At 41.3% G+C, this 13,137-nt stretch overlaps 1 protein-coding gene across 5 annotated transcripts in view; it reads left to right on the forward strand.

The window, feature by feature from the left end:
* The window catches only part of LOC121862782 (cell surface glycoprotein 1-like), a 67,559-nt gene that overhangs the window by 27,085 nt on the left and 27,337 nt on the right, over positions 1 to 13,137 (forward strand). Inside the window, exon 1 of one of the 5 annotated variants that reach the window (XM_042361102.1) lies at positions 332 to 711. The exons of the other annotated variants lie outside the window; for them this stretch is intronic. Coding sequence (XP_042217036.1) covers position 711 — 1 coding nt within the window. The 5' untranslated portion in view covers positions 332 to 710. Of the gene's footprint in view, positions 1 to 331; positions 712 to 13,137 lie in introns of those variants that run through there. 5 annotated transcript variants of the gene reach the window in all.

Here is a 13,137-nt window from a genome sequence, read left to right on the forward strand (position 1 = left end):
AGAGTGAAGACGTCATCATCACTAACGCTTAACAGTGAAGTATTAAGAGTGAGAGACGGTCATCATCACTAACGCTTAACAGTGAAGTATTAAGAGTGAGAGACGGTCATCATCACTAACGCTTAACAGTGAAGTATTTAGAGTGAGAGACGGTCATCATCACTAACGCATAACAGTGAAGTATTAAGAATCGGCAAAATAATGAAATGTTATTCGTCTCACAGCGTCATATAGACTTGACTTGGTCCGCTACAGTTGAGCGAAATATTTTCTACACTGAGCGGCAGCTGTGAGGTTTAAAGGCGACGCTCAGAGCTTCAGTACGCGGTGGACAGTGAGAGGAAGGGTCATGTCGCTCGTGTCCTCGTTCAACATTGTCACGCTTTGTTAAATCCTAAAAGTTTTACCTGAAAATGGATAAATAAGTCGACCATAATACCACACCCGCTTCCCCAAGTGGAACAATGTGTGCTCTTAAGTGGTAATATGTTCAGATTTTAACTCATAATTGAAAATGTGGAAATAGTGACTTAAATTTCGTCAAAAATAATTGGAAACATTAATAAATAACAGTTCCCATACTTAAATGTTCATAAGTAACATTAACGTCTTGTGAAGTATAAGACATAAATTTTAAGTTGACTAGAGGATTGTAAGTGTTGGTAGTTACATTACCATAGTCTCCTGACACGTGGACTCTGCTATGAGCAAGTAAGTGCTGTTTTGAGGTGTTTACTTTTATAAGTATTTTAAGTATGATGGCTGAACACCTACACACGTTAAGTAAGTAGTATATGATGGCTTAACACTTATATCTGTTAAGTATTATGATTTACACTTATACATGTTAAGTAATGTATGATCGATTGACAGGTGTTAAGTAAGTTATGTAGTTACTTTGTATATATTTAAATATAGGATGGCGGTTACGTTATAAGTATTGAGTGAATACAGTATTTTATGATCGACTGACACATTGTATTGTCTTAAGTATACATTATTGTGTATACTGTCTATAATACACTGAACCATATAATACACTGAACCATATAATACACTGAACCATATAATACACTGAACCATATAATACACTGAACCATATAATACACTGAACCATATAATACACTGAACCATATAATACACTGAACCATATAATACACTGAACCATATAATACACTGAACCATATAATACACTGAACCATATAATACACTGAACCATATAATACACTGAACCATATAATACACTGAACCAAATCTGTGCTCGAATAACAATTTTACTAATTAATTATGTCTGGGTAAATATCAATCTCATTATATCTATACATCTATCTTATCTATCTATTAGTCATTCTGTCAACCTATCTATCTGCATGTCTTGTCTGAATGTCTGTCAGTCTTGTCTGAATCTTGTTTATCTATCTCTGAATCGCCTCGTAACAGGGGAAAGCGTCTTCAAATCACATCGTCACGACTTGTTCCCGTGATTACAAATGGGCTGGTGTGCGTTCGTTATACATACAGACTCCCCTCCCTTCCTCCCTCCCTTCCCCCTCCCTTCCCTCCCCTCTCTTCCCTTCCTCCCCTCTCTTTTCCCTTCCTCCTCTCTCTTTCCTTCCCTCCCTCTTCCTTCCCTCTCTCTCTTCCTTCCTCCCTCTTCCTTCCTCCCTCTTCCTCCTTCTCCTCCCTCTTCCTTCCTCCTCTTCTTCCTCTCCTCTCTCTTCTTCCTCCTCTTCCTTCCTTCTTCCTCCTTCTTCCTTCCCTCTTCCTTCCTCCTCTCTTCCTTCCCCTCTCTTCCTCCTCCTCCCTCCCTCCCTCCTCTCTTCCCTTCCTCCCTCTCTTCCCCTCTCTTCCTCTCTTCCCTTCCTTCTACACCTCCCCATTATTAGTAACGGGTCGTGTTGTGGTGATGGATGTGTTTCCCCAGTGAGAGCCAGGGAAGGGAGTAACGCTGGTGGGTGTCACTGAGGGATGGTAAGTAACGCCGCCCCGTAACTCAATAATGGTGCATGACGCCTAACCTAACCTAACCCAATTAATTACACTCAGATTCACAGAGCAAATTTTTCCGTAAGCTTTCACATCTCGCGTCAAGGTGGGTGATAATGGTGTGTCGTGAGGGGTGATAATGGTGTGTCGTGAGGGGTGATAATGGTGTGTCGTGAGGGGTGATAATGGTGTGTCGAGGGGTGATAATGGTGTGTCGTGAGGGGTGATAATGGTGTGTCGTGAGGGGATAATGGTGTGTCGAGGGGTGATAATGGTGTGTCGAGGGGTGATAATGGTGTGTCGTGAGGGTGATAATGGTGTCGTGAGGGTGATAATGGTGTATCGTCAGGTGATAATGGTGTGTCGTGAGGGTGATAATGGTGTCGAGGATGATAATGGTGTGTCGTGAGGTGATAATGGTGTATCGTCAGTGATAATGGTGTGTCGTGAGGTGATAATGGTGTCGAGGTGATAATGGTGTGTCGTGAGGGGTGATATGGTGTATCGTCAGGGTGATAATGGTGTGTCGAGGGGTGATAATGGTGTGTCGTGAGGTGATAATGGTGTGTCGTGAGGTGATAATGGTATCGTCAGGGTGGATAATGGTGTCGTGATGATAATGGTGTGTCGTGAGGGTGATAATGGTGTGTCGTGAGGGGTGATAATGGTGTGTCGTGAGGGGTGATAATGGTGTGTCGAGGGGTGATAATGGTGTGTCGTGAGGGATGATAATGGTGTGTCGAGGTGATAATGGTGTGTCGAGGGTGATAATGGTGTCGAGGTGATAATGGTGTGTCGTGAGGGGTGATAATGGTGTCGTGAGGGGTGATAATGGTGTGTCGTGAGGTGATAATGGTGTATCGTCAGGGTGATAATGGTGTGTCGTGAGGGGTGATAATGGTGTGTCGTGAGGGGTGATAATGGTGTGTCGTGAGGGATGATAATGGTGTCAGATTAAAAATAATATTACTGTTAAATTTTGTATACGTTTTACTATGTATAAATGTGTGTATCAGGTATGGATTATTATCTGTATACATTTATGAATATCACGACCCAATTATAGCCAATCTGGAGCCTAGTGCGTTTAAAAATTGGTATTTGTTGTGAATTTAAAATGAATGGTTTCTGTCGCAGGAAATGATGCACAAACCGGTATAATATCCACATCACTACCTTACATTAGTCACATGGTGTTATATATACTGTATACAACATCCAATACTTCCATAATGGGATTTTGATGAATGTGAAAAAAATAGCTACCACTGAAAGAAATAATGTTTTTTTGCTTTTTTTGTATTTGTATTATACGTGACAAGGCTATTATTACTTGTCATAATTGCTCGGGTTTCATTTATTTATATTAATTTTGTTTTTTACATTATTTTATCAGTACGATTATTTAAAAAAAAATCTGTTAAAAGTTGATTGGTGTAATTTATTCAGCGTTTGACGTCACACTGGGAATATACTTATTATAGTGCAGATAAATTATCCGTGTATGCATTGCCAGATATATTATTGTCTTGTGTAAATGATCACGTATCCGAATTCGGTTCTCAATGTGATCTTGTTAATGTGATCCGATACGTGCAGTTCATCGTAGCCTATGATAAAAACAACACGACTCACATGCACACACACACACACACACACACACACACACACACACACCATACACACACACACACACACACACCGGATTTACTTATCATTATACGTTAGGTTTGGTTTGTCTGTGTTTGTCTTGGTATATCACGTTTTATTTGCATAGTTTGTCGCATCCGTTTTTTGTGCTTAATATCATATCCGATTTTGTACTTGGACTGTCATATTCGACTCTACAAAAAAAAAAAACATTAAATAATCCGGATATGGGTCGGAAGTCGCGGTTAACTTAATGTGATATCTTGAGAGTGAAGGCGTCTCGTTGGTCAGGATAAAGCCGTATCAACATTTACATACCAAAAGGTTAAAAAAAAAAAAATTCCGTGAGTCCGGTTTAACTTTACTGTAAATCACGAGTTGCACCGTCATCATCAGCAGCCATTCATAGTTGTAAGCTGTGATTAATAGTGTCGTGTAATGTTTATAATAGCGGTGTCTTAGTCGTGAATGGATAAATGAGATAAAATAAAGGAAATAATTACGTAAATAGTCCTACGAGGAGGTTGGTGGTGTCTGGCATCTGAGTGGAGCGGGTATTGCCATGTTTTATGTAATTTATGTGTAATGTTCTGATTACAAATGAATCTGTATTTGTTGAGGGATATGACAAAACACAGGATTCAGAAAGGCTCTTACGATGGAATAATTCTCGTAACTTAAGATAAAAAAAAATCACCTTTTTTGCCAAATTAACTTAAGGTAAGCCAGAAATTACTTTAAATATACTGAAATTTTAGCATAACTAATATATATACATTAGCACCAGTCAGGAATATATTTTAAGTAAAATTTTCATGACATTTAAAGATAAGAGTATAATTTATCTTACGACTAGCGACTGCTTTTTTGAGAATCCGGACCGTAAATGTTGTTTTGTATTCTGCCCTGTGTGTTTATGCTGGCGAGGTGTGTTTGTGTATTCTGGTTAGCATCAACCATTCGTCTCTGTAATGTTAAGTAAGGTCTGCCTGCTGCCATGGTTGCCAAAGGACTAGTTTGTTCGTCATGAGAGGTGTCTGCGGTGGTGGCGGAGGAATACCATAAATGATTAGGCTGTGTTTGTGTTGTGAGGTCCAGGGACATCCACACACACACACATCCACACACACACACACACAGTTCGATTCTTCGGGTTATTTATATTTTACTTGTGTTGTCTTTGTGCTGTTCGATTACTTGTTTGTTTCTGTATTTGTTTGTCATTATTAACGTACTTGTTTCTTGTATTGTGTTCGTATTAATCTTGTGTATTTATCATGTAATACCCCCATGACCTTTTGAGGAGTCACAAGTATATATATATATGTAATGGCTGAGATGTGTCATGTAGATAAAGGAGAGGAATTAACGTGCGAACCTTTTGAGAATGAAAGTGGCCAGTCAGAGAGGCGTTCTCACATCACCAGTCAGCAGGCTATGTGAGTGGTGTAATTCTTGTGTGTGTGTGTGTGTGTGTGTGTGTGTGTGTGTGTGTGTGTGTGTGTGTGAAGACCTTGACCCGAAACAGTCACTCGGCCGTTGTTGCTGGAGGACATTGTATGGTAATTGATGGGGGTATATGGAGGGAAGAGAGGATTATGGGGGAGGTAGGGAGATAATTCACTACGTATATTGTATGATAATTCGGTGTATAATATAAATAATTCATCATGTACTTGGAGTTCATTGTATATATTAATGTGATAATTCGTCATATAGCCTCTTGATAATTTGCGGAGTTGGATGTAACATAATTCACCACACTGTACCATAATTCACCACATTGTACCATAATTCACCACACTGTACCATAATTCACCACGCTGTACCATAATTCACCACGCTGTACCATAATTCACCACACTAAAAGTACCATAATTCACCACACTGTACCATAATTCACCACACCGTACCATAATCCCCATGTGCAGGTGTGTCAGGTACTCGTGCGTTGTGAATGAGAGAAGTGACGCATGTGCATGTGGTGATGACGTCAGTTGATTTGGAGAGAGAGAGAGAGAGAGAGAGAGAGGGAAAGAGGATGGGAGAGGGGTGACAAAGGAAAGCAGAGAGGGAGGGGGGGGTTATAGAGCAGGAAGAAAAGGATTTGTAATATGGAGATGCAGGGGAGGAAGACCAGGTAAATGGAGGAGGAGGAGGAACTACCTACATTGATTATTGGTCGCGGTGATGAGTCCGGTAACACCACCTTCTTGCCCTCCTCCTTCTTCCTTCTCCTTCCTCCTCCTGTTTCCCTTTGTCCTCCCTCTGCCCCCTCCTTCTCGTTATTTTTCCTTCCTTAACCCCCCTCTCCCCCCCTTTCTTCCTGACCATCCAACCTTTCTGTTTTTCCTCCTTATTCCTCTTAGATGTCCCTCCTCCTTCCCCCTCCTTTCTCCCCTCTCCTTCCCAACCCTTCCCCCTCCCCTTCTTCACCCCTCGTGTTGCACCAGGCTGAGTCACGGTGAGTCAGTAAGAATGAGTCACGCTGCTGCCCACGTCACCAGCTACGGTACGCCAACCTCTTTTCCTTATATTTTCAGAGGTGCAACACAGAGTTTGGCTATACAACACAGATTTTGGCTATGCAACACAGATTATGGTGATACAACAGATTTGGCGGTACTTTCCAGAATTTATGATATTTTCACGGAATTTGGCGATATGTTATGGTTTGGGGTCGTTCTCTCTCTCTCTCTCGACGTGATCTTCCATATGTTGGCGGAACCTTGATGGGATTCGCTCTATGATTACCTCCGCTAATAACCATATTCCTCCCCTGGAAGATGTATGGCTTCCCACCTGAGGGCGCATTATCATGTGTGTGTGTGGGGGGTGAGAGTATGTGGGGGTGTGTGGAGGGGGTGAGAGTATGTGGGGGGAGAGTGTGGGGGTGAGAGAGTATGTGGGGGGTGTGTGAGGGGGGGAAGAGGAAAATGGAATAATGAAACGGATGTCCAACTTTGGCAATAACAATCACCAATACAACACATTGAAAAAAAAATCACCAAGATACATCAATTACAACCATAACATTACAACCAAATATTACAACACTCACCAAGATATTACCTACAACATACAACGAATTTATTACAACATACAACCAAGTTATTACTCGTCAATCCAATAGGAAGATTAATGTGGCAAGGACTTATATTGTCTTTGCTGTTGTTGTTGTGACGTAATAACAAGACCAATAAGAAGACGACGCCGCCGCCATCAAGGACACCTGTCTCGTAATTACCATAATCACCTCCACTAAGCCAGGTGTCTCGGCTAATTAAACCCTAATAGACAGCTGTAGAAAAGTGATACTTTGTTTCCTCTTTGTCTGTCAATAGTGTTATATATGTGTGTGTGTGTAGAAACTTTGTCTTCAGCTGGGGGAGTTAAGTGCTCTGTGGTAGTCATTTTATAAGTAGTGTATAAGTGTACTATAGTAATGGATTTTCTAAGTACAGGTATTGGTACTTAAGTGCACTATATCAATCTACCTTATTTGTACAAGTATTAGATTTTAAGTGTAGGAATTCATTTTATAAGTACAGCTAATATCTTCTAAGTACTCATATGACAGTACACCTTTCTCAACAGTATGGAGTTTTAAGTACACTTATTTCATCAGTACACCTTTAGAAGTACATACAGGTAAGAGCTTTTAAGTGTACTGTAGTGTGACTGTAGCCCAGGTTAATTAAGGTCTAGTCTCAGGGTAGTTTGGGGGGCATTTTGGATAGTTTTAGCCGAGGTTAAAAATATTTACCCTGTGCTAATTTAACTTTCAAAATGGTGTTAAAAGGTACACTTAAAACTCTTTCAAGATGGCGTCACAATACACCCTGAGACTCTTTCAAGATGGCGTCACAATACACCCTGTGAGACTCTTACGTAACCAATGAGGTATTATTAATGAAATAATGGAGGGATAGTGAGTCACTGTAATGGCGAAGTCACTGTCCTTCACCACACCACCTCCTCCTCCACCTTGTCATTGTTATCCACGGAAATACAACATCTTGGCCGAGGTGTCTGTCGGTGCTTATGTCCGTTCGAGGTCGACCCATCCAAATGTATGTATGTATGTATGTATGTATGTATGTATGTATGTATGTATGTGTAGTATGTATGTAGTATGTGTATGTATGTGTAATGTATGTCCGTCCGTCCGTCCGAGGTGGCTTCATCGTCAAGGCGTGTGTATGTCTGTCTGTCTGTCTGTCCGTCCGAAGTCGACTCAAGGCCAAGGTGTCTGTCTGTTGGGGAGGGAGGGGGGCGACTGTGCCAAGGTAGTGTAGAGACCATGTTAAGGGCTGGGACTGGGGCTGGAGGAGGGCTAGTGGACTGGAGGTGGCGGAATAAGAGCTAGGGGCTGGAGAAGGACTGCGGGCTGGAGGAGGGGGGCTGGAGGAGAAAGACTGAGGGCTGGAGGAGAAGGACTGAGGGCTGGAGGAGGAGGGCTGGAGAAGGACTGAGGGCTGGAGAAGGAATGGGGGCTGGAGGAGAAGGACTGGGGGCTGGAGGAGGAGGAGGGCTGGGTGTTGGGTTCCGGACGCCTCGTGTCGTGTTCGCCCCCAGGAGGAAATTAACCTCAAGAAACCTGAGAGATCCTGCCAGCCACGATAGATATGTTGATAGATAGATAGACAAACACAGACTAAAAGAGATGGATAGACACAGACAGACAGACAGACAGACACAGACAGACAGAGACAGACACAGACACACACACACACACACACACACACACACACAATGCAGGTATATAAACAACGCTTAACTCCAAGCTCCTACGTCTCTGGCAGACGGAACATGTTCATCATTATAATCTGCCACATACTGTACAGTCATTAGGCCTGCCAGTTTAAGGTTAGGTTAGGTTAAGTTAGATTAACCGCCCAAACGCTAATCTAACCTAACTGTTGATTTACCTAGTGTGACTGTAAATCCCATGTCTCTCTCTCTCAGGCAGCAGTTTCGTACCCGTGTTCTCAGTGTGGGAAGTCGAGAACGTTACTCCCTAGCCATCAAGTGCATAAAAAAATAAAAAGATAAAAACAGAACAGGTTTTACTTGGTTACATTATTGTATTAAACTGTCCAGAGGTCTTGTGTGGGGGGGGGTGAACCCTCTTTCTTCTCTTCCCTCCTCTTTCTCCCCCTCCTCCTCTTCTTCCCTCCCACTTCTTCCCTCTCCTCCTCTCCTCTCCCCCACACTCCTTGAGGACACTGTTTCGAACCCAACTGGTGCCCCAGGCAGCTTTTAATTAGTGTGTTTTAAAGGTATATAGAGAATTAGTACTGATATATAGAGAATTAGTACAGATATATAGAGAATTAGCATAGATATATATAGAGAATTAAATTGATATATAGAGAATTAGTACAGATATATAGAGAATTAGCACAGATATATAGAGAATTAGGTGTTGATATATAGAGTGATTAGTACAGATATATAGAGAATTAGTACAGATATATAGAGAATTAGCAAGGATATATAGAGGATTAGTACAGATATATAGAGGATTAGTAGATATAAGCAGAGAATTAGTACTGATATATAGAGAATTAGTACTTCGATATAGAGAATTAGTACAGATATATAGGAGAATTAGCATAGATATATAGAGAATTAGTACAGATATAGAGAATTAGTACACAGATATATAGAGAGAATTAGTACAGATATAGAGAATTAGCAGATATATAGAGAATTAGTACAGATATATAGAGAATTAGTAATGATATATAGAGTAGATTAGTAGATATATAGGAGAATTAGGGGTTCAGATATATAGAGAATTAGTACAGATATATAGAGAATTAGTAATTATTATAGAGAATTAGTACAGATATATAGAGAATTAGCAGATATATAGAGAATTAGTACAGATATATAGAGAATTAGTACAGATATATAGAGAATTAGTACAGATATATAGAGAATTAGTACAGATATATAGAGAATTAGTACAGATATATAGAGAATTAGTACAGATATATAGAGAATTAGTACAGATATAGATGATTTTGTCATTTTAGTTGAAGCTTTTGTTGATAGGTGGCGCTGATGTCATATTTTTTAGTATAATTTTCAAAAGGCTTAGAAATAATATGGGTTGATATGAATACGTTGTTTACAAGAAAAAAAATAGCAATGGGTTGTTGTTGTATTGTGTATATAATTATAATAACCGCCAGTGAATGTTTTTCCCGGGATGTATACAAACTATAGACTCCCACGATGCTCACTTGTTTTATACCGCGCTAATGTCAACAACACTTCTATCAACAACCTTATACCCTCAAGAACACGAGGAAGGGAAGGGAGTGGTGCTTAGTGTTTACAAATATGGCGTCTGTTATTATTATTTCTGCTATATTATGATACAGCTCTTCCTTGTGGTATGTTTGTTGACGTACGTGTGTGTGTGTGTGTGTGTGTGTGTGTGTGTGTGTGTGTGATAAGTTTATTAAATGGATTGGCGTGTCTTAGTCCTGTTGATCTGTTAGGGGTAGTGCGGATATAGTACACTGCATACTAAAGTCTTCGATACACCAGGATGATGAATATACTGTAACTGTGTAGCGTATACAATGGTTGGCCCTTGCTCTTTGTTACCTCCCTCCCCAACTCTCTTAAATGAGGTTGCTACTGTAGTCATGTTGTAGCTGGGTCAACGAGTAAGGGGTGGGGAGGCGTACCATTACTCAGTGGCCGGCCGTGTGACTCGAACCAGTGCCCTTTAGGTCAGGAAGCGAGTGTTACATCCGCCACACCCTTGGATAATAGTGTGATGTAATAGAGTACCGTAATAATTACATGTAAGTTGTTGAGAAAGATATAGGAAGAGAAATTTACACTCCTTTTGATCCCGTGTTACGCTGACCCCGAATTGCGCTGACCCTGAATTGCGCTGACCCTTGAGCTATTAATGTTAGATCACTGTCTCTCTTCTGTTTTTGTTTCACTTGTATATATATTTTGCAAACCTTAATTTTTTTTAATGGTGAGATTGTATTAGTGAGTGTGGTGTGTGTGGTGTGGTGTGATGACGCGCAGAAACTCGGATACCGTCGTCCCCTGGTACTGATCTGTAATGGGGGGGGGGGGAGGAAGGGAAGGAGGATTGGGTGGCTGAAGAGGGTGAGAGAGGAAAAGGTGAAGGAAAGGGAGTGAGAGAGAGAGGAAGGAAGGAAGGTAGGTAGGTAGGTAGGTTCTGTATGAAACACCATCAAGATGATGGATAACAAAGGTGAGGGAGGTTAGGTTAGGTCTGAGGCGTGACCCGTCTGACACACACACACACACACACACACACACCATCACACACATCTCTACACACCTTCCCACTACACTTATGACGCTACTTACTTATTTACTTACAAAGTACATAATATAACTAACTAATACTCACGTGTACAGGTATATAATTAATACACCTGTTATGGTTATGTACTAGTTTGTATTACTGAGTTACCACGCACAGAGAGTGAGTGGGGTGGGCTGAAGTGGGGTGGTTGCATGATGTGGTCAGCAAATTGGTGTCAGAAGTTGTCAGTAGTTTTGAGAACGAGGGACCGACCTGTACAGTGAACGCTTGTCATGACTTTCACCAGTTACGCTCCTAGTGTTGTGTGAAGGTTAGGTTGGGGGGTCTGTGTGTGTGTACGTCAGTGTGTGTGTGTCTGTACGTCAGTGTGTGTGTGTCTGTACGTCCTTGTGTGTGTTTTTGTGCGTCTGTGTGTGTTTCTGTACGTCTGTGTGTGTGTGTGTGTGTGTACGTCCTTGTGTGTGTTTTTGTACGTCTGTGTGTGTTTTTGTACGTCTGTGTGTGTTTCTGTACGTCTGTGTGTCTGTCTTAATGCGAGTGTCCCTTTGTGTGTGTGTGTGTGACAGTATTAGTGTTTGTGTATCCGTGAGTGAAGGTATGTGTAGTTGTATGTGCTTGAATGATTGTGTGTACGTGTGAGTTAAGCTCTGTGTGTGTACCGTAACTTCACTATGACAACACCACAGCCTCATGACACTTGAGATAACCGTGACAGCAGCATCATTTCTTCATGACAGTTACAACCCAATGACAGCATTATGACACAAACAGCATCCCGGCACATGCAGCAGTGAGGCAAGGGGGGGAGCAGGAGGCTGGTGACCCCTCCCCCCAAGAGCTGCGGTGAACCACTGCAACAAATGTGGCGAGACGGTCACCAACACTGGGGGAGGAGTCATCTAACCTAACCTAACCTAACCTAACATAACCCACCTTTACCTAATGTTTATACCGTTTTAACATCCACCACATCTTAAGTTAAATTATAACTAGTTAACATGTACTGTATTGAGGTCGTATTTATCTGTACCCCACTATATAAGACTCGCTACATCTGGGTTATATTATGTTCCAATGTACAGAACGCGTTATATATAGACAGGTTACAGTGTAGACGCATTACAGTAGATACAGTCACGTACGTTACTTAAAATAGGGGGCGGTATATTAGGCCTATTCAGCTACCAGGAAGTTTATGAGCGTGGGTTTGTTTATAAGGAGGTGGGTGTGGCTAGGCTAATGGCGGCGGAAACTGATAGAAGGAGGTCATATATTTCTCTCTCTCTCTCGTCACACCACTAATGGAACCGCCTTTCCCAGCTCTTAATTGTCACTCGATTATAATATTTTTACTTGTTATTTCGTTTTCTCGCACTCCGCTCCACCTTTTATTCACGTGGATGAATTTTTTTTGATTTCTTGACAGTTTCGTTTTCCAAAGTCTAGACCTCGCCGCCTTTTTTTTTTTACCCCCTTGATTATAATATTCTTTCTTGACATTTCGTTTCCCGCAGCCTTCCGCCGCACCCTGCCTATACACCTTTTCTTCACCCGACACTTTTTAATATTCCCGCATGTCATTTCGTTTTTCACGGTCCATTCCACCTTTTCATTTCGTCAGTTTGTTTTGGTCTGCCCTGCGCCGCCTTTTCCCGGGTCTTTTTCTTCCTTGTCACTTTGTTTCGTGGGTATCTTCGGTTTTTTTTTATTATTTTTACTCGATAATAATCAAATTCATTAGCCGGCAAGATAATAAATTCATTTGCACCAGACCGCCCGCCAGCTCCACCTTTTCACTCCTCTTTGTTGTTCATCTCGCTTGCCATTTCCATGTCGTCAGCTGGCCTCCACATTTTCACTGTTTTTTTTTTTTTACCGCGCGCTTCTATTAGCGGACTAACGGGGCGTTGCCGTCGTTTCTGTTTGAGGTGAGTGTCCTTGAGGGGGGAGAGAGAGAGGAAGGGGAAGGTATTAATGATTTTTTGTGTTAATGTGTGTATTATGTAAACTGAATAAGCATATACTGTAGGTTTGTTTATAAGTATGTATAGGTGTATATATATGTATGTGTGTATGTATGTATATTTGTATATAATGGATGCTCAACCTTCATTTTAAAGTCACGGTGTCTGCATTTCCTCCCCTCCTTCCCTTCACATCTCTCC

Source organism: Homarus americanus, unplaced genomic scaffold (assembly GCF_018991925.1).
Source record: "Homarus americanus isolate GMGI-L3 unplaced genomic scaffold, GMGI_Hamer_2.0 scaffold40248, whole genome shotgun sequence".
Classification (NCBI taxonomy): Eukaryota; Metazoa; Arthropoda; class Malacostraca; order Decapoda; family Nephropidae; genus Homarus; species Homarus americanus.